The sequence below is a fragment of the Arachis stenosperma genome, chromosome 10 (assembly GCF_014773155.1).
Source record: "Arachis stenosperma cultivar V10309 chromosome 10, arast.V10309.gnm1.PFL2, whole genome shotgun sequence".
NCBI classification, from domain to species: Eukaryota; Viridiplantae; Streptophyta; class Magnoliopsida; order Fabales; family Fabaceae; genus Arachis; species Arachis stenosperma.
The window spans coordinates 38335779-38358479 of record NC_080386.1 but is presented as its reverse complement, the minus strand read 5'-3'; the positions used below and the strand labels follow the sequence as shown (position 1 = coordinate 38358479).

The 22701-nt window shown below is 40.6% G+C and overlaps 1 protein-coding gene and 2 non-coding genes across 3 annotated transcripts; 1 reads left to right on the top strand and 2 right to left on the bottom strand.

Moving 5' to 3' along the window:
• The first annotated feature begins 348 nt into the window (after positions 1-348).
• Positions 349-813, top strand: LOC130956988 (uncharacterized). Its single transcript, XM_057883901.1, has one exon. The coding sequence runs from the start codon at positions 349-351 to the stop codon at positions 811-813; it is 465 nt and encodes a 154-aa protein (XP_057739884.1).
• Positions 814-10730: 9917 nt separating this feature from the next.
• LOC130959376 (small nucleolar RNA R71) lies at positions 10731-10838 on the bottom strand. The gene has a single exon (XR_009078462.1). It is a non-coding gene; the product is annotated as a small nucleolar RNA R71 (small nucleolar RNA).
• A 6323-nt stretch (positions 10839-17161) lies between these two features.
• Positions 17162-17269, bottom strand: LOC130959066 (small nucleolar RNA R71). Its single transcript, XR_009078162.1, has one exon. It is a non-coding gene; the product is annotated as a small nucleolar RNA R71 (small nucleolar RNA).
• Positions 17270-22701: the final 5432 nt, after the last annotated feature.

The following is a 22701-nucleotide window of genomic DNA, read 5'->3' as shown; positions in this document are numbered from 1 at the left end:
CCAAGTGATACCATTCCAAATCCCAAAGAAGAATGCAAGGCGATTCAACTTAGAAGTGGAAGGACATTGGAGAGTGACAAGGTTGACAACAAGAAGCAAGTAGAGGAGGACAAGCATGACCAAGAGACATCCAATAAGAAAGAGGAAGAGCCTCAAGTCTCAAAGAAACGAAAGCAAGTCTTGGAGGAGCAACCGCAATTGCAGAAGAAGGTGGTGAAGCCTTACACTCCCCCTCTGCCATACCCTCAAAGGCTACAAAAAGAGCTCAAAGATCAATAATTTCCCAAGTTCCTAGAGATTTTCAAGAAGCTGGAAATTAATCTCCCCCTTGCTGAAGCATTGGAATAAATGCCTTTATATGCAAAATTCCTCAAGGAACTCATTAACAAGAAGAGAAATTGGAATGAAAAGGAGACAGTGATCTTGACCCAAGAGTGTAGTGCTATAATTCAAAAAGGCCTTCCACCAAAACTCAAAGATCCTGAAAGTTTCATCATATCATGCACCATAAGCAACATGACTTTAGAAAAAGCTCTATGTGACTTAGGTGCCAGCATCAGTTTGATGCATCTGTCACTCATGAAAAAACTTGCAATAGAGGAAGTCAAACCTACCAGAATGTCACTTCAAATGACTGATAGTTCACTCAAGGTACCTAATGGAGTTGTAGAAAACTTATTGGTGAAGGTTGGAGAATTCATTTTCCCTGCTGACTTTGTTATTTTGGACATAGAAGAAGAGGGACACAACTCAATTATCTTGGGGCAACCTTTTTTAGCCACAGCAAGAGCCATCATTGATGTAGAGAAATGAGAAATGATCCTCAAGGTGCATGATGAACAAATGATCATCAATGTCTTCAATGCCATGCAATATCCACCAGAGAAAGAAAAACATATGAGAGTGGAAATGATAGAAGACTTGGTGGAAGAAGTACTTAAAGCCAACAGTCAAGAGAAACAAGAAGAAGAAATAGAAGCAGAACAAGATGTCATGGAAGGGAGAGTAGCTGAAATCTCATTTGAAGGCAAGACAGAGGAAGTGCCAAAGTAGGAATTGAAGCCCCTCCCTCCTCATCTCAAGTATGCATTTCTTGGAGAAGAGGAGAGCCTGCCAGTAATAATCAATTCCTCATTAAACATGGAAGATGAAACAAAGCTGATTGAAGTGTTGAAATCTCACAAGACAGTTTTAGGATGGAAAATTAATGATATTAAGGGCATAAGCCCTGCCATCTGCATGCACTAAATCTTGCTGGAAAAAGATTTAAGACCAGTGGTGCAACCTCATAGGAGACTAAACCCAACGATGAAGGAGGTAGTCCAGAAGGAAGTAATGAAATTATGGAATACTGGAATCATCTATCCAATCTCTGACAGTCCGTAGGTAAGCCCAATTCAAGTGGTGCCAAAGAAAGGTGGGATGACTGTTATCATCAATGAGAAGAATGAACTCATTCCCACAAGAACTGTAACAGGTTGGAGGATGTGTATTGGTTATAGAAGGCTGAATGATGCTACAAGAAAAGATCACTTTCTCTCCCTTTCAATGATCAAATATTGGAAAGATTGGTTGGCCATGCTTACTACTAATTCTTAGATGGATACTCTGGATACAATCAAATAGTGGTGGATCCCAAGGACCAAGAAAAGACTTCTTTCACCTCTCTATTTAGAGTTTTTGCTTACAGAAGGATGCCCTTTGGGCTATGCAATGCTCCAGCAACCTTCCAAAAGTGTATGCTCTCCATATTCTCTGACATGGTAGAAAAATTTTTAGAGGTCTTTATGGATGATTTCTCTGTTTTTGGCAATTCATTTGATACTTGCTTGCATCATCTAACCCTTGTTTTGAAAAGATGCCAAGAAACAAATTTGGTTTTAAATTGGGAAAAATGCCATGTCATGGTACCAGAAGGAATTGTTCTTGGGAATAAGGTTTCAAGCAAGGGTATAGAAGTTGACAGAGCTAAGATAGAGATCATAGAAAAGCTGCCTGTGCCAGTTAATGTGAAAGCAGTAAGAAGCTTTCTTGAGCATGCTGGGTTTTATAGAATATTCATCAAGGATTTTTCAAAAATAGCTAAACCACTCAGCAACTTGCTAGTGGTTGATAATCCTTTTGTGTTTGGTGAAAATTGCAAGCATGCCTTTGAAACCTTGAAAAACAAACTCACTACAGCACCAATCATCACACCCCCAGAATGGGGACTTCCTTTTGAACTTATGTGTGATGCAAGTGATGTTGCAATTGGTGCTGTATTGGGACAAAAGAAAGATAAGTTGCATCATGTTATATACTATGTAAGAAAGGTGTTAAATGAGGCACAAAAGAATTATACCACCACTAAGAAAGAGATTTTGGCAATTATATATGCATTTGATAAATTTAGACAATACTTGATTGGTTCAAAAGTTATAGTATATACTTATCATGCTGCTCTCAAGTATCTCATGTCTAAATAGGATGCCAAGCCAAGACTTATCATGTGGGTGCTGTTGCTACAAGAATTTGATATTGAAGTGAGAGATAGGAAAAGAAGTGAGAACCAAGTTACAGATCACTTGTCAAGACTGCCATAGGAGAGTAATCAGGATGCACCACAACCAGTGAATGAGAAGTTCTCTGATGAACATCTTCTCCAAATACAGCAAGCACCTTGGTTTGCTGACTTAGCAAACTACAAGGTGGGAAGAAAAATCCCCAAAGAATTTACCAAGCAACAGGTGAAAAAGCTACTCAATGAAGCCAAGAAATTCTTGTGGAATGAGCCATTCCTGTTCAGAAGGTGTCTAGATGGAATGATTAGAAGGTGTGTCCCCGAAAATGAGATGAGAGATATACTGTGGCATTGTCATAGTTCAGCTTATGGTGGACACTTTGGGCCAGAAAGAACAGCTGCTAAAGTGCTTCAAAGTGGGTTTTATTGGCCAACCATATTCAAGGATGTCAGAGAGTTTGTTCACCAATGCAATAAGTGCCAAAGAGCTAGAGGACTAACAATGAGGAATGAAATGCCTCAAAACTTCATTTTGAAAGTAGAGCTATTTGATCTTTAGGGCATAGATTTCATGGGTCCTTTTCTCCCATCATACTCCTTCAAATATATTTTGATAGCAGTAGAATATGTTTCCAAATGGTAGAGGCCATAGCAACAACTACCTGTGATGCACCAGTTGTCCTTCAATTCCTCAAAAGATACATCTTGACTAGATATGGGGTGCCAAAAGGTCTTATCAGTGATGGAGGTAGCCATTTTTGTAACAGACAAATGGAAAAACTACTCCATAAATATGGGGTAATTCATAAGGTAGCTACACCCTATCACCCACGGACCAATGGCCAAGCTGAGCTTGCAAATAGGGAGCTGAAAAGGATTATGGAGAAAACCATGGGAACCACAAGAAAAGATTGGACTAGAAAGTTAGATGATGCCCTCTGGGCATATAGAACAGCATTTAAAACTCCTATTAGAAGATCTCATTTCCATATGGTGTATGGTAAAGCTTGCCATCTCCCTGTGGAGCTTGAACATAAAGCTTTCTGGGCCACTAAGTTTCTCAACCTTCATTCTCAAGCAGTAAGAGAAAAAAGGCTATTGCAACTCAATGAGTTGGAAGAGTTCAGATTGGAAGCTTATGAGAATGCGAAGATATATGGTGCGCGAAATTGTGATCACTACACAACTTTGCACAACTAACCAGCAAGTGCACTGGGTCGTCCAAGTAATAAACCTTACTCGAGTAAGGGTCGATCCCACGGAGATTGTTGGTATGAAGCAAGCTATGGTCACCTTGTAGATCTTAGTCAGGCAGACTCAAATGGGTATAGATGATGAATAAAACATAAAGATAAAGATAGAGATACTTATGTATATCATTGGTGAGAGCTTCAGATAAGCGTATGAAGATGCTTGGTCCCTTCCGTCTCTCTGCTTTCCTACTGTCTTCATCCAATCCTTCTTACTCCTTTCCATGGCAAGCTGTATGTAGGGTTTCACCGTTGTCAGTGGCTACCTCCCATCCTCTCATTGGAAATGTTCAACGCACCCTGTCACGGCACGGCTATCCATCTGTCGGTTCTCGATCAGGCCGGAATAGAATCCAGTGATTCTTTTGCGTCTGTCACTAACGCCCCGCCCTCAGGAGTTTGAAGCACGTCACAGTCATTCAATCATTGAATCCTACTCAGAATACCACAGACAAGGTTTAGACCTTCCGGATTCTCTTGAATGCCGCCATCAGTTCTAGCTTATACCACGAAGATTCCGGTTAAAGAACCCAAGAGATAAACATTAGAGCCTCGTTGCTTGTAGAACAAGAGTGGTTGTCAGTCACTTTGTTCATAAGTGAGAATGATGATGAGCGTCACATAATCATCACATTCATCAAGTTCTTGAGTGCGAATGAATATCTTAGAATAAGAACAAGCGGAATTGAATAGAAGAACAATAGTAATTGCATTAATACTCGAGGTACAGCAGAGCTCCACACCTTAATCTATGGTGTGTAGAAACTCCACCGTTGAAAATACATAAGAACAAGAGTGATCATTGGTTTCGGCCCCAGAGAGGGAACCAGAAGAACCAAGATGAAAATACAATAGTAAAAGGTCCTATATATAGAAAACTAGTAGCCTAGGGTGTACAGAGATGAGTAAATGACTTGGTGTGTGCTTGGGCTGAGCAATGAAGCATTTTCGTGCAGAGACTCTTCTTGGAGTTAAACGCCAGCTTTTATGCCAGTTTGGGCGTTTAACTCCCATTTAGGTGCCAGTTCCGGCGTTTAACGCTGGGAAATCTGAAGGTGACTTTGAACGCCGGTTTGGGCCATCAAATCTTGGGCAAAGTATGAACTATCATATATTTCTGGAAAGCCCAGGATGTCTACTTTCCAACGCCGTTGAGAGCGCGCCAATTGGGCTTTTGTAGCTCCAGAAAATCCACTTCGAGTGCAGGGAGGTCAGAATCCAACAGCATCTGCAGTCCTTTTCAGTCTCTGGATCAGATTTTTGCTCAGGTCCCTCAATTTCAGCCAGAAAATACCTGAGATCACAGAAAAACACACAAACTCATAGTAAAGTCCAGAAAAGTGAATTTTAACTAAAAACTAATAAAAATATACTAAAAACTCAACTCAAACTACTAAAAACATACTAAAAACAATGCCAAAAAGCGTACAAATTATCCGCTCATCACAACACCAAACTTAAATTGTTGCTTGTCTCCAAGCAACTGAAAATCAAATAAGATAGAAAGAAGGGAATATGCAATGAATTCCAAAAACATCTATGAAGATCAGTATTAATTAGATGAGCGGGGCTTTTAGCTTTTTGCCTCTAAACAGTTTTGGCATCTCACTCTATCCTTTGAAATTCAGAATGATTGGCTTCTTTAGGAACTCAGAATCCAGATAGTGTCATTGATTCTCCTAGTTAAGTATGATGATTCTTGAACACAGCTACTTTATGAGTCTTGGCCGTGGCCCAAAGCACTCTGTCTTCCAGTATTACCACCGGATACATACATGCCACAGACACATAATTGGGTGAACCTTTTCAGATTGTGACTCAGCTTTGCTAGAGTCCCCAATTAGAGGTGCCCAGGGTTCTTAAGCACACTCTTTTTGCCTTGGACCACAACTTTATTCTTTTCTTTTTTTCTTTTTTCTCTTCTTTTTTTTTTCGTTTTCTTTTCTCCTTTTTTTTCGTTTTTCTCTCTTTTTTTTTTTTGTATTCACTGCTTTTTCTTGCTTCAAGAATCATTTTTATGATTTTTCAGATCCTCAGTAACATGTCTCTTTTTTCATCATTCTTTCAAGAGCCAACATTCATGAACCACAAATTCAAAAGACATATGCACTGTTTAAGCATACATTCAGAAAACAAAAGTGTTGCCACCACATCAAAATAATTAAACTATTATAAAATTCAAAATTCATGCAATTCTTCTCCTTTTCAATTAAGAACATTGTTAATTTAAGAAAGGTGATGGATTCATAGGACATTCATAACTTTAAGGCATAGACACGGATGATCATAAGACACAAACATGGATAAACATAAAGCATAAATTTTCGAAAAACAAGAAAGTAAAGAACAAGGAGATTAAAGAACGGGTCCACCTTAGTGATGGCGGCTTGTTCTTCCTCTTGAAGGTCTTATGGAGTGCTTGAGCTCCTCAATGTCTCTTCCTTGTCTTTGTTGCTCCTCTCTCATGATTCTTTGATCTTCTCTAATTTCATGGAGGAGGATGGAATGTTCTTGGTGCTCCACCCTTAGTTGTCCCATGTTGGAACTCAGTTCTCCTAGGGAGGTGTTTAGTTGCTCCCAATAGTCTTGTGGAGGAAAGTGCATCCCTTAAGGCATCTCAGGGATCTCATGATGAGAGGGGTCTCTTGTTTGCTCCATCCTTTTCTTAGTGATGGGCTTGTCCTCATCAATGAGGATGTCTCCTTCTATGTCCACTCCAACTGAATAACAGAGGTGACAAATGAGATGAGGGAAGGCTAACCTTGCCAAGGTAAAGGACTTGTCCGCCACCTTATAAAGTTCTTGGGCTATAACCTCATGAACTTCTACTTCTTCTCCAATCATGATGCTATGGATCATGATGGCCCGGTCTAGAGTAACTTCGGACCGGTTGCTAGTGGGAATGATTGAGCGTTGGATAAATTCCAACCATCCTCTAGCCACGGGTTTGAGGTCATGCCTTCTTAATTGAACTGGTGATGAGCGGATGATTTGTATACTTTTTGGCATTGTTTTTAGTATGTTTTTGATATGATCTAGTTAGTTTTTAGTATATTTTTATTAGTTTTTAGTTAAAATTCACTTTTCTGGACTTTACTATGAGTTTGTGTGTTTTTCTGTGATTTCAGGTATTTTCTGGCTGAAATTGAGGGACCTGAGCAAAAATCTGATCCAGAGACCAAAAAGGACTGCAGATGCTGTTGGATTCTGACCTCCCTGCACTCGAAGCGGATTTTCTGGAGCTACAGAAGCCCAATTGGCGCGCTCTCAACGGCGTTGGAAAGTAGACATCCTGGGCTTTCCAGCAATATATGATAGTCCATACTTTGCTCAAGATTTGATGGCCCAAACCGGCGTTCAAAGTCACCTCAAGAAATCCCAGCGTTAAACGCTGGAACTGGCACCTAATTGGGAGTTAAACGCCCAAACTGGCACTAAAGCTGGCGTTTAACTCCAAGGAGAGTCTCTACACGAAATTTCTTCATTGCTCAGCCCAAGCACACACCAAGTGGGCCCGGAAGTGGATTTTTATGTCATTTACTCATCTATGTACTAGTTTTCTATAAGTAGGACCTTTTACTATTGTATTAGGGACATCTTGGTAGCTATCTTTGAGTTTTATGCTATCTTAGATCATTGGGAGGCTGGCCATTCGGCCATGCCTAGACCTTATGCTTATGTATTTTCAACGGTGGAGTTTCTACACACCATAGATTAAGGTGTGGAGCTCTGCTGTACCTCGAGTATTAATGCAATTACTATTGTTCTTCCATTCAATTCCGCTTGTTCTTTATCCAAGATATCACTTGTTCTTCAACATGATGAAGGTGATGATTGACGCCCATCACCATTCTCACCCATGAACAAGGTGACTGACAACCATTCTTGTTCTACAAGCATCTGAGGCTTAGTGAATATCTCTTGGATTCCTGATTGCATGATGCATGGTTGATCGCCTGACAACCGAGTGCTCGCCTGACAAACGAGCCAACCATTCCGTGAGATCAGAGTCTTCGTGGTATAGGCAAGAACTGATGGCAGCATTCAAGAGAATCCGGACGGTCTAACCTTGTCTGTGGTATTCTGAGTAGGATTCAATGACTGAATGACTGTGACGTGCTTCAAACCTGTAACCTACTGGGCGTTAGTGACAGACGCAAAAGAGTTATTCTATTCCGGTAGGGGAGGGAACCAAACCGGTGATTGGCAGCACTGTGACAGAGTGTGTGCATTAGCTTTCACTGCGCGGATGGGAGGTAGCTGCTGACAACAGTGAAACCTTACACGAGCTTGCCATGGAAAGGAGTAAGAAAGGATTGGATGAAGACAGTGGGAAAGCAGAGAGACGGAAGGGAAGGCATCTTCATACACTTGTCTGAAGCTCTTACACCAATGATATACATAAGTATCTCTATCCTTATCTTTTATGTTATTTTCGTTCATCACCATATACATTTGAGTTTGCCTGACTAAGATTTACAAGATGACCATAGCTTGCTTCAATACTAACAATCTCCGTGGGATCGACCCTTACTCACGTAAGGTTTATTACTTGGACGACCCAGTGCACTTGCTGGTTAGTTGTGCGAAGTTGTGTAATGCCACGGTATTGAGCCACCAAGTTCTTGGAGCCATTACCGGGGATTATTTGAGTTGTGAAAAAGTATTGTTCACAATTTTGCGCACCAAGTTTTTGGCGCCGTTGCCGGGGATTGTTCAAGTTTTGAGCAAGCTTTTGGTAACATCAGTGCCAAGATCCGGCAACAACATCAAGTTTTTGGTGTTATTGCCCGGGATTGTTTAGGCTGGACAACTGACGGTTCATCTTGTTGCTTAGATTAGGTATTATTTTTTTCGAAATTCTTGAAGATGAATTCTAGAGTTTCATGATGATTTGTTGAAATCTGGCTGGCTGAGAAGCCATGTCTAATCTCATTGGACCGAGGTTTCAACTTATCACCACAAGAACTTGTTGATTTCTTATCAATCTTGCTTTTGGAGCAGTGATTTGCTAGGGCTTGGCTGGCCTCTGGCCATGTCTAGTGTTTTGGACCGAAGCTTTCTTTGAAAGCTTGGCTGGCTGTGAAGCCATGTCTAATTCCTGGACCGGAGTCTTAGACTAGCATTGCACTGATTCCTGGAATTCTCATTAAGAATTTTGATACCTTTTCCTGCTTAATTTTCGAAAAACACAAAAAAATTACAAAATCAAAAAGACCAAAAATATTTGATGTTTTTTTTGCTTAAGTTCAGTGTCTCATCCTAAGTTTGGTGTCAAATGCATGTTTTTGTTATAATTTTCGAATCCATGCATATATTTCTTTGTTTTGATCTTTGAATTCTATTGACTTAAAGTATTTTGTGTGTCTCATATGCATTTTCATGTTGTTAGTGTCAGTAGTATACAAACTGCTAAGTTTGGTGTTTTGCATGCATGGTTAATTGATTCATTTTGCATTTTGATTATTAAAAATCCAAAAATATTTTTAATTTGTGTCTTTTCAAGTCAATGATACAAAGAATTGAAGATTCAGAACATACTGCAGAGGAATTATACAGAAAAAGCCTGAGCATTCAAAAATGCCCAGTGAAGAAGGCAGACTGGCGTTTAAACGCCAGCCAGGGTACCTGGTTGGGCGTTTAACGCCCAAAAAGGGTGCATTTTGGGCGTTAAACACCAGAATGTATACCATTCTGGGCGTTTAACGCCAGGATGGTGCTAGGGGGAAGATTTTGTTTTCAAAATCAATTTTTTTCAAGTTTTCAAAGTTTTTCAAAATCAAATCTTTTTCAAATCATATCTTTTCAATCAAATGTTTTCAAAATCAATTTCCTTCCTTTTTAAAAGATACTTACTAACAATTAATGATTTGATTGAACATCTCAAAAATTGTTGCCTTTTCTGTTGAGAAAGGTTTTATGTTTGAATCATATCTTTTCTTGTTAGGCAAGTCATTAATTTTTAAAGTCATATCTTTTCAAATTGTTTTCAAATCATATCTTTTAAAATTGTTTTCAAATCATATCTTCTCAATCACATCTTTTTAAAACCATAACTTTTCAATTAAATCTTTTTAACCACATCTTTTTCAAAATAGTTTTCAATCAAATCTTTTTAATTTCTAATTTCAAAATCTTTTTCAAAAATCACTTGATTTCTTTTTCACTTTTAATTTTCGAAAATTATCCATCAAATTTTCAAAAATGTTTTCAAAATATTTTAATTAATTTTCGAAAATTCTCTTCCCTCCTTCCCACATCCTTCTATTTATGGAGTACCACTCCTTCTTAATGCACAATTCGAACCTTATCTAACTAAAGTTCGAATTCTTCTTCTCCTTCTTCTTTCTTCTATTTTTCTTTTCCTCTGACACCTAAAGGAATCTCTATACTGTGACATAGAGGATTCCACATTTTCTTGTTCTCTTCTCTTTCATATGAGCAGGAGCAGAGACAAAGGCATTCTTGTTGAAGCTGATCCTGAACCTGAAAGGACCTTGAAGAGAAAGCTAAGAGAAGCCAAAGCACAACTCTCTTTAGAGCACCTGACCGAATTCCTCAAGGAAGACGAACAAATGGCAGCCGAAAACAACAACAATGCCAACAATGCAAGGAAGGTGCTTGGTGACTTTACTGCACCTACTCCTGATTTCTATGGGAGAAGCATCTCTATCCCTGCCATTGGAGCAAACAACTTTGAGCTTAAGCCTCAATTAGTTTCTCTAATGCAACAGAATTGCAAGTTTCATGGACTTCCAATGGAAGATCCTCATCAGTTTTTAGCTGAGTTCTTGCAAATCTGTGACACAGTCAAGACTAATGGGGTTAACCCTGAGGTCTATAGACTGATGCTATTCCCTTTTGCTGTGAGAGACAGAGCTAGAATATGGTTGGATTCTCAACCTAAAGAAAGCCTGGACTCTTGGGAAAAGCTAGTCAATGCCTTCTTGGCAAAGTTCTTTCCACCACAAAGATGGAGTAAGCTTAGAGTGGAAGTCTAAACCTTTAGACAGAAGGATGGAGAATCCCTCTATGAAGCTTGGGAAAGATACAAACAATTAATCAGAAGATGTCCCTCAGACATGCTTTCTGAATGGAGCATCATAGGTATTTTCTATGATGGTCTCTCTGAACTATCCAAGATGTCTTTGGATAGCTCTGCTGGAGGATCTCTTCATCTGAAGAAGACGCCTGCAGAAGCTCAAGAATTGATTGAAATGGTTGCAAATAACCAATTCATGTACACTTCTGAAAGGAATCCTGTGAACAATGGGACTAGTCAGAAGAAAGGAGTTCTTGAGATTGACACTCTGAATGCCATATTGGCTCAGAACAAGATATTGACTCAACAAGTCAATTTGATTTCTCAAAGTCTGTCTGGAATGCAAAATGCACCAAACAGTACTAAGGATGCTTCATCTGAGGAAGAAGCTTATGATCCTGAGAACCCTTCCATGGAAGAGGTGAATTACCTAGGAGAACCCTATGGAAACACCTATAATTCTTCATGGAGAAATCACCCAAATCTCTCATGGAAGAAACAAGAGAGACCTCAACAAGGTTTCAATAATAATGGTGGAAGAAACAGGTTTAACAATGGTAAACCTTTTCCATCATCTTCTCAGCAACAGACAGAGAGCTCTAAGCAGAATACCTCTGACTTAGCAACCATGGTCTCTGATCTAATCAAAACCACTCAAAGTTTCATGACTGAAACAAGATCCTCCATTAGGAATTTGGAAGGACAAGTGGGTCAGCTGAGCAAGAAAATTATTGAACTTCCCCCAAGCACTCTCCCAAGTAACACTGAAGAAAATCCAAAAGGAGAGTGCAAAGCCATAAATATGGCCGAATTCTGGGAGGAAGAAGAGGCAGTGAATGCCACTGAGAAAGGCCTCACTGGACGTCCACTGGCCTCCAATGAGTTCCCCAATGAGGAACCTTGGGAATCTGAGGCTCAAACTGAGACCATAGAGATTCCCTTGGACTTACTACTGCCTTTCATGAGCTCTGATGAGTATTCTTCCTCTGAAGAGGATGAGTATGTCACTGAAGAGCAAGTTGCTAAATACCTTGGAGCAATCATGAAGCTGAATGACAAGTTATTTGGAAATGAGACTTGGGAGGATGAACCCCCTTTGCTCACCAAAGAACTGGATAACTTGTCTAGGCAGCAATTGCCTCAAAAGAGGCAAGATCCTGGGAAGTTTTCTATACCTTGTACCATAGGCACCATGACCTTCAAGAAGGCCTTGTGTGACTTGGGGTCAAGTGTAAACCTCATGCCCCTCTCTGTAATGGAGAAATTAGGGATCTTTGAGGTGCAAGCTGCAAAAATCTCACTAGAGATGGCAGACAACTCAAGAAAACAAGCCTATGGACTTGTAGAGGATGTTCTGGTTAAGGTTGAAGACCATTACATTCCTACTGATTTCATAGTCCTAGAGATTGGGAAGTGCATGGATGAATCCATCATCCTTGGCAGACCCTTCCTAGCCACAGCAAAGGCTGTGATTGATGTTGATAGAGGAGAGTTGATCATTCAAGTGAATGAAGAATCCTTGGTGTTTAAGGCCCAAGGATATCCCTCTGTCATCATGGAGAAGAAGCATGAAGAGCTTCTCTCAAAACAGAGCCAAACAGAGCCCCACAGTCAGACTCTAAGTTTGGTGTTGGGAGGCCACAATCAAACTCTAAGTTTGGTGTTGGGAAGTTCCAACACGGTTCTGAGCATCTCTGAGGCTCCATGAGAGTCCTCTGTCAAGCTAATGACAGTAAAGAAGCGCTTGTTGGGAGGCAACCCAATGTTTCATAATTAATTATTTCTTTTGTTATTTATCTTTTTTGTAGGTGATGATCATAAGAAGTCACAAAAACAATGAAAAAAGCAAAAACAGAATGAAAAACAGGAAGAGAAACAGCACACCCTGGAGGAAGATGCTGCTGGCGTTTAAACGCCAGTCAGCCTAGCTGTTGGGCGTTTAACGCCCAGTCTGGCACCATTCTGGGCGTTTAACGCCAGAAAGGGGCACCAGACTGGCGTTAAACGCCAGTAAAGGGCAAAAACCTGGCGTTAAACGCCAGGAATGGGCACCAGCCCGGCGTTTAACGCCAGAAAAGGCTCAAAACGTGGATTTTGATGCCATTTGGTGCAAGGATGCCTTTTCCTTGACACTACAGGATCTGTGGACCCCACAGGACCCTACCATCACTCTCTCTCTTCTTCCCCCATTCACCAATCACCTCAACACCTCTTCCCCAAAAACCCCTCACCTATCAAATCCCATCTTTCTCTTCACCACTCACATCCATCCTTCATAAAACCCCACCAACCTCACCCTTCAAATTCAAACCACTTTCCCTCCCAAACCCACCCTCAAATGGCTGAACCCTCATCCCCCTCTTTCCTATATAAACCCCTTGATGAGCGGATGATTTGTATACTTTTTGGCATTGTTTTTAGTATGTTTTTGATATGATCTAGTTAGTTTTTATTATATTTTTATTAGTTTTTAGTTAAAATTCACTTTTCTGGACTTTACTATGAGTTTGTGTGTTTTTCTGTGATTTCAGGTATTTTCTGGCTGAAATTGAGGGACCTGAGCAAAAATCTGATCCAGAGACCAAAAAGGACTGCAGATGCTGTTGGATTCTGACCTCCCTGCACTCGAAGCGGATTTTCTGGAGCTACAGAAGCCCAATTGGCGCGCTCTCAACGGTGTTGGAAAGTAGACATCCTGGGCTTTCCAGCAATATATGATAGTCCATACTTTGCCCAAGATTTGATGGCCCAAACCGGCGTTCAAAGTTACCTCAAGAAATCCCAGCGTTAAACGCTGGAACTGGCACCCAAATGGGAGTTAAACGCCCAAACTGGCACTAAAGCTGGCGTTTAACTCCAAGGAGAGTCTCTACACGAAATTTCTTCATTGCTCAGCCCAAACACACACCAAGTGGGCCCGGAAGTGGATTTTTATGTCATTTACTCATCTATGTACTAGTTTTCTATAAGTAGGACCTTTTACTATTGTATTAGGACACATCTTGGTAGCTATCTTTGAGTTTTATGCTATCTTAGATCATTGGGAGGCTAGCCATTCGGCCATGCCTAGACCTTATGCTTATGTATTTTCAACGGTGGAGTTTCTACACACCATAGATTAAGGTGTGGAGCTCTGCTGTACCTCGAGTATTAATGCAATTACTATTGTTCTTCCACCACAATTCCGCTTGTTCTTTATCCAAGATATCACTTGTTCTTCAACATGATGAAGGTGATGATTGACGCCCATCACCATTCTCACCCATGAACAAGGTGACTGACAACCATTCTTGTTCTACAAGCATCTGAGGCTTAGTGAATATCTCTTGGATTCCTGATTGCACGATGCATGGTTGATCGCCTGACAACCGAGTGCTCGCCTGACAAACGAGCCAGCCATTCCGTGAGATCAGAGTCTTCGTGGTATAGGCAAGAACTGATGGCAGCATTCAAGAGAATCCGGAAGGTCTAACCTTGTCTGTGGTATTCTGAGTAGGATTCAATGATTGAATGACTGTGACGTGCTTCAAACCTGTAACCTACTAGGCGTTAGTGACAGACGCAAAAGAGTTATTCTATTCCGGTAGGGGAGGGAACCAAACCGGTGATTGGCAGCACTGTGACAGAGTGTGTGCATTAGCTTTCACTGCGCGGATGGGAGGTAGCTGCTGACAACAGTGAAACCTTACACGAGCTTGCCATGGAAAGGAGTAAGAAGGATTGGATGAAGACAGTAGGAAAGCAGAGAGACGGAAGGGAAGGCATCTTCATACACTTGTCTGAAGCTCTTACACCAATGATATACATAAGTATCACTATCCTTAGCTTCTATGTTATTTTCGTTCATCATCATATACATCTGAGTTTGCCTGACTAAGATTTACAAGATGACCATAGCTTGCTTCAATACTAACAATCTCCGTGGGATCGACCCTTACTCACGTAAGGTTTATTACTTGGACGACCCAGTGCACTTGCTGGTTAGTTGTGCGAAGTTGTGTAATGCCATGGTATTGAGCGCACCAAGTTCTTGGAGCCATTACCGGGGATTATTTGAGTTGTGAAAAAGTATTGTTCACAATTTCGCGACACCAAGTTTTTGGCGCCGTTGCCGGGGATTGTTCAAGTTTTGAGCAAGCTTTTGGTAACATCAGTGCCAAGATCCGGCAACAACATCAAGTTTTTGGTGTTATTCCCCGGGATTGTTTAGGCTGGACAACTGACGGTTCATCTTGTTGCTTAGATTAGGTATTATTTTTTTCGAAATTCTTGAAGATGAATTCTAGAGTTTCATGATGATTTGTTGAAATCTGGCTGGCTGAGAAGCCATGTCTAATCTCATTGGACCGAGGTTTCAACTTATCACCACAAGAACTCGTTGATTTCTTATCAATCTTGCTTTTGGAGCAGTGATTTGCTAAGGCTTGGCTGGCCTCTGGCCATGTCTAGTGTTTTGGACCGAAGCTTTCTTTGAAAGCTTGGCTGGCTGTGAAGCCATGTCTAATTCCTGGACCGGAGTCTTAGACTAGCATTGCACTGATTCCTGGAATTCTCATTAAGAATTTTGATACCTTTTCCCATTTAATTTTCGAAAAACACAAAAAAATTACAAAATCAAAAAAACCAAAAATATTTGATGCTTCTTGCATAAGTTTAGTGTCTCATCCTAAGTTTGGTGTCAAATGCATGTTTTTGTTATAATTTTCGAATCCATGCATATATTTCTTTGTTTTGATCTTTGAATTCTATTGACTTGAAGCATTTTGTGTGTCTCATATGCATTCTCATATTGTTAGTGTCAGTAGTACACAAACTGCTAAGTTTGGTGTCTTGCATGCATTGTTATTTGATTCTTGTCACATTTTGATTATTAAAAAAATCCAAAAATATTTTTAATTTGTGTCTTTTTCAAGTCAATGATACAAAGAATTGAAGATTCAGAACATACTGCAGAGGAATTACACAGAAAAAGCTGAGCATTCAAAAATGCCCAGTGAAGAAGGCAGACTGGCGTTTAAACGCCAGCCAGGGCACCTGGTTGGGCGTTTAACGCCCAAAAAGGTAGCATTTTGGGCGTTAAACGCCAGAATGTATACCATTCTGGGCGTTTAACGCCAGGATGGTGCTAGGAGGAAGATTTTGTTTTCAAATCAATTTTTTTAGTTTTTCAAAATCAAATCTTTTTCAAATCAAATCTTTTCAATCAAATGTTTTCAAAATCAATTTCTTTCCTTTTTAAAAGATACTTACTAACAATTAATGATTTGATTGAACATCTCAAAAATTGTTGCCTTTTCTGTTGAGGAAGGTTTTATGTTTGAATCATATCTTTTCTTGTTAGGCAAGTCATTAATTTTTAAAATCATATCTTTTCAAATTGTTTTCAAATCATATCTTTTAAAAATTGTTTTCAAATCATATCTTCTCAATCACATCTTTTTAAGACCATAACTTTTCAATCAAATCTTTTTAACCACATCTTTTTTCAAAATAGTTTTCAATCAAATCCTCTTAATTTCTAATTTTAAAATCTTTTTTTCAAAAATCACTTGATTTCTTTTCCACTTTGATTTTCGAAAATCAATTAATGTTTTTCAAAAATGTTTTCAAAATATTTTAATGAATTTTCGAAAATTCTCTTCCCTCCTTCCCACATCCTTCTATTTATGGAGTACCACTCCTTCTAAATGCACAATTCGAACCTTATCTAATTAAAGTTCGAATTCTTCTTCTCCTTCTTCTTTCTATTTCTCTTTTCCTCTGACATTTCAAGGAATCTCTATACTGTGACATAGAGGATTCCACACTTTCTGTTTCTCTTCTCTTTCATATGAGCAGGAGCAGAGACAAAGGCATTCTTGTTGAAGCTGACCCTGAACCTGAGAGGACCTTGAAGCGAAAGCTAAGAGAAGCCAAGGCACAACTCTCTTTAGAGGACCTGACCGAATTCTTCAAGGAAGAAGAACACATGGCAGCCGAAAACAACAACAATGCCAACAATGCAAGGAAGGTGCTGGGTGACTTTACTGCACCTACTCCTGATTTTATGGGAGAAGCATCTCTATCCCTGCCATTGGAGCAAACAACTTGAGCTTAAGCCTCAATTAGTTTCTCTAATGCAACAGAATTGCAAGTTTCATGGACTTCCAATGGAAGATCCTCATCAGTTCTTAGCTGAGTTCTTGCAAATCTGTGACACAGTCAAGACTAATGGGGTTAACCTGAGGTCTATAGACTGATGCTATTCCCTTTTGCTGTAAGAGACAGAGCTAGAATATGGTTGGATTCTCAACCTAAAGAAAGCCTGGACTCTTGGGAAAAGCTAGTCAATGCCTTCTGGCAAAGTTCTTTCCACCACAAAGATGAAGTAAGCTTAGAGTGGAAGTCCAAACCTTCAGACAGAAGGATGGAGAATCCCTCTATGAAGCTTGGGAAAGATACAAACAATTAATCAGAAGATGTCCCTCAGACATGCTTTCTGAATGGAGCATCATAGGTATTTTCTATGATGGTCTCTCTGAACTATCCAAGATGTCTTTGGATAGCTCTGCTGGAGGATCTCTTCATCTGAAGAAGACGCCTGCAGAAGCTCAAGAATTGATTGAAATGGTTGCAAATAACCAATTCATGTACACTTCTGAAAGGAATCCTGTGAACAATGGGACTAGTCAGAAGAAAGGAGTTCTTGAAATTGACACTCTGAATGCCATTTTGGCTCAGAATAAAATATTGACTCAAAAAGTCAATTTGATTTCTCAAAGTCTGTCTGGAATACAAAATGCACCAAGCAGTACTAAGGAGGCTTCATCTGAGGAAGAAGCTTATGATCCTGAGAACCCTTCCATGGAAGAGGTGAATTACCTGGGAGAACCCTATGGAAACACCTATAATTCTTCATGGAGAAACCACCCAAATCTCTCATGGTAGAATCAAGAGAGACCTCAACAAGGTTTCAATAATAATGGTGGAAGAAACAGGTTTAACAATGGTAAACCTTTTCCATCATCTTCTCAGCAACAGACAGAGAGCTCTAAGCAGAATACCTCTGACTTAGCAACCATGGTCTCTGATCTAATCAAAACCACACAAAGTTTCATGACTGAAACTAGGTCCTCCATTAGGAATTTGGAAGGCCAAGTGGGTCAGCTGAGCAAGAAAATTACTGAACTTCCCCCAAGCACTCTCCCAAGTAACACTGAAGAGAATCCAAAAGGAGAGTGCAAAGCCATAAATATGGCCGAATTCTGGGAGGAAGAAGAGGCAGTGAACGCCATTGAGGAAGGCCTCACTGGACGTCCACTGGCCTCCAATGAGTTCCCCAATGAGGAACCTTGGGAATCTGAGGCTCAAACTGAGACCATAGAGATTCCCTTGGACTTACTGCTGCCTTTCATGAGCTCTGATGAGTATTCTTCCTCTGAAGAGGATGAGTATGTCACTGAAGAGCAAGTTGCTAAATACCTTGGAGCAATCATGAAGCTAAATGACAGGTTATTTGGAAATGAGACTTGGGAGGATGAACCTCCTTTGCTCACCAAAGAACTGGATAACTTGTCTAGGCAGCAATTGCCTCAAAAGAGGCAGGATCCTGGGAAGTTTTCTATACCTTGTACCATAGGCACCATGACCTTCAAGAAGGCCTTGTGTGACTTGGGGTCAAGTATAAACCTCATGCCCCTCTCTGTAATGGAGAAATTAGGGATCTTTGAGGTGCAAGCTGCAAAAATCTCACTAGAGATGGCAGACAACTCAAGAAAACAAGCCCATGGACTTGTAGAGGATGTTCTGGTTAAGGTTGAGGACCATTACATTCCTACTGACTTCATAGTCCTAGAAACTAGGAAGTGCATGGATGAATCCATCATCCTTGGCAGACCCTTCCTAGCCACAGCAAGGGCTGTGATTGATGTTGATAGAGGAGAGTTGATCATTCAAGTGAATGAAGAATCCTTGGTGTTTAAGGCCCAAGGATATCCCTCTGTCATCATGGAGAAGAAGCATGAAGAGCTTCTCTCAAAACAGAGCCAAACAGAGCCCCCACAGTCAGACTCTAAGTTTGGTGTTGGGAGGCCACAATCAAACTCTAAGTTTGGTGTTGGGAAGTTCCAACACGGTTCTGAGCATCTCTGAGGATCCATGAGAGTCCTCTGTCAAGCTAATGACAGTAAAGAAGCGCTTGTTGGGAGGCAACCCAATGTTTTATAATTAATTATTTTCTTTTGTTATTTTTATCTTTTTTTAGGTTGAAGATCATAAGAAGTCACCAAAAACAATGAAAAAAGCAAAAACAGAATGAAAAACAGGAAGAGAAACAGCACACCCTGGAGGAAGATGCTGCTGGCGTTTAAACGCCAGTCAGCCTAGCTGTTGGGCGTTTAACGCCCAGTCTGGCACCCTTCTGGGCGTTTAACGCCAGAAAGGGGCACCAGACTGGCGTTAAACGCCAGTAAAGGGCAAAAACCTGGCGTTAAACGCCAGGAATGGGCACCAGCCCGGCGTTTAACGCCAGAAAAGGCTCAAAACGTGGATTTTGATGCCATTTGGTGCAAGGATGCCTTTTCCTTGACACTACAGGATCTGTGGACCCCACAGGACCCTACCATCACTCTCTCTCTTCTTTCCCCATTCACCAATCACCTCAACACCTCTTCCCCAAAAACCCCTCACCTATCAAATCCCATCTCTCTTCTTCCCCCATTCACCAATCACCTAAACACCTCTTCCCCAAAAACCCCTCACCTATCAAATCCCATCTTTCTCTTCACCATTCACATCCATCCTTCATAAATCCCCACCAACCTCACCCTTCAAATTCAAACCACTTTCCCTCCCAAACCCACCCTCCATGGCCGAACCATTCACCCCCCCTCTCTCCTATAAATACCCTTCTTCAACCCTTCATTTTCACACAACCTAAACACCCTTTCTTACCCTTCTAGGCCGAACACACCACCTTCCCCCTCTTCCTCATTTCTTCTTCTTCTACTCTCTTCTTTCTTCTTTTGCTCGAGGACGAGCAAACATTTTAAGTTTGGTGCTTTTTCATAACCATTTATGGCATCCAAGGCCGGAGAAACCTCTAGAAAGAGGAAAGGGAAGGCAAAGGCTTCCACCTCCGAGTCATGGGAGATGGATAGATTCCTCTCAAGGGTGCATCAAGACCACTTCTATGAAGTTGTGGCCTTGAAGAAGGTGATCCCCGAAGTCCCCTTTTCACTCAAAAAGGGTGAATATCCGGAGATCCGCCATGAGATCCGAAGAAGAGGTTGGGAAGTACTTACCAACCCCATTCAACAAGTCGGAATCTTGATGGTTCAAGAATTCTATGCCAATGCATGGATCACCAAGAACCATGACCAAAGTGTGAACCCGGATCCAAAGAATTATCTTACTATGGTTCGGGGGAAATACTTGGATTTTAGTCCGGAAAGTGTGAGGGTGGCGTTCAACTTGCCTATGATGCAAGGAGATGAGCATCCTTACACTAGAAGGGTCAACTTTGATCAAAGGTTGGACCAAGTCCTCACAGTCATATGTGAAGAGGGCGCACAATGGAAGCAAGATTCAAGAGGAAAGCGGTCCAATTGAGAAGGCATGACCTCAAACCCGTGGCTAGAGGATGGTTAGAGTTCATACAACGTCAATCATTCCCACTAGCAACCGGTCCGAAGTCCCATAGACCGGGCCATCATGATCCATAGCATCAGATTGGAGAAGAAATAGAAGTTCATGAGGTTATAGCCCAAGAACTCTATAGGGTGGCGGACAAGACCTCCACTTTGGCAAGGTTAGCCTTTCCTCACCTCATTTGTCACCTCTGTTATTCAGTGGGAGTTGACATAGAGGGAGACATCACCATTGATGAGGACAAGCCATCACTAAGAAAAGGATGGAGTACACAAGAGATCCCACTCATCATGAGATCCTGAGATTCCTCAAGGGATGATTTTCCTCCACAAGACTATTGGGGGCAACTAAACACCTCCTTAGGGAGAGTGAGTTCCAATATGGGACAACTAAGGGTGGAGCACCAAGAAACACTCCATTCTCCTCCATGAAATTAGAGAGGAACAAAGAATCATGAGAGAGGAGCAACAAAGGCAAGGAAGAGACATTGAGGAGCTCAAGCACTCCATAGGACCTTCAAAGGCAAGGAAGAGCCGCCATCACTGAGGTGGACCCATTCCTTGATTTCCTTGTTCTTATTCCTTTGTTTTTCGAATTTTAGTGCTTTGTTATCCATGCTTGTGTTTATGATCATTAGTGTCTTAGTGTCTATGCCTTAAAGTTATGAATGTTTTATGAATCCATCACCTTTCTTGAATAAAAATGTGCTTAATTGAAAAAGGAAGAATTGCATGAATTTTGAATTTATAATAGTTTAATTATTTTGATGTGGTGGCAATATTTTTGTTCTCTGAATGTATGCTTAAACAGTGCATATGTATCTTGAATTTGTGGTTCATGAATGTTGGCTCTTGAAAGAATGATGAAAAAGGAGACATGTTATTGAGGATCTGAAAAATCAATAAATGATTCTTGAAGCAAGAAAAAAGCATTGCTATTCAAAAAAAAAAAAAAAAAAACCGAAAAAAAAAAAGAGGAAAACGAAAAAATAAGAGTTGTGATCCAAGGCAAATAAGAGTGTGCTTAAGAAACCCTGGACACCTCTAATTGGGGACTTTAGCAAAGCTAAGTCACAATCTGAAAAGGGTTCACCCAATTATGTGTCTGTGGCATGTATGTATCCGGTGGTAATACTGGAAAGACAGAGTGCTTTGGGCCACAGCCAAGACTCAATAAATAGCTATGTTCAAGAATCATCATACTTACTAGGAGAATCATTAACACTATCTGGATTCTAAGTTCCTAAAGAAGCCAACCATTCTGGATTTCAAAGGATAGATTGAGATACCAAAACTGTTCAGAGGCAAAAAGTTAAAAGCCCCGCTCATCTAATTAATACTGATCTTCACAGATGTTTTTGGAATTCATTGCATATTCTCTTCCTTTTATCTTATTTGATTTTCAGTTGCTGGGGACAAGCAACAATTTAAGTTTGGTGTTGTGATGAGCGGATGATTTGTATACTTTTTGGCATTGTTTTAGTATGTTTTTGATATGATCTAGTAGTTTTAGTATATTTTATTAGTTTTTAGTTAAAATTCACTTTTCTGGACTTACTATGAGTTTGTGTGTTTTCTGTGATTTCAGGTATTTTCTGGCTGAAATTGAGGGACCTGAGCAAAAAATCTGATCCAGAGACCAAAAAGGACTGCAGATGCTGTTGGATTCTGACCTCCCTGCACTCGAAGCGGATTTTCTGGAGCTACAGAAGCCCAATTGGCGCGCTCTCAACGGCGTTGGAAAGTAGACATCCTGGGCTTTCCAGCAATATATGATAGTCCATACTTTGCCCAAGATTTGATGGCCCAAACCGGCGTTCAAAGTCACCTCAAGAAATCCCAGCGTTAAACGCTGGAACTGGCACCCAAATGGGAGTTAAACGCCCAAACTGGCACTAAAGCTGGCGTTTAACTCCAAGGAGAGTCTCTACACGAAATTTCTTCATTGCTCAGCCCAAACACACACCAAGTGGGCCCGGAAGTGGATTTTTATGTCATTTACTCATCTATGTACTAGTTTTCTATAAGTAGGACCTTTTACTATTGTATTAGGACACATTTGGTAGCTATCTTGAGTTTTATGCTATCTTAGATCATTGGGAGGCTGGCCATTCGGCCATGCCTAGACCTTATGCTTATGTATTTTCAACGGTGGAGTTTCTACACACCATAGATTAAGGTGTGGAGCTCTGCTGTACCTCGAGTATTAATGCAATTATATTGTTCTTCACCACAATTCCGCTTGTTCTTTATCCAAGATATCACTTGTTCTTCAACATGATG

Excerpts from the sequence above, each read along its gene's own strand:
- LOC130956988 (XM_057883901.1), top strand. The coding sequence starts at position 349 with ATGCCTTTATATGCAAAATTCCTCAAGGAACTCATTAACAAGAAGAGA.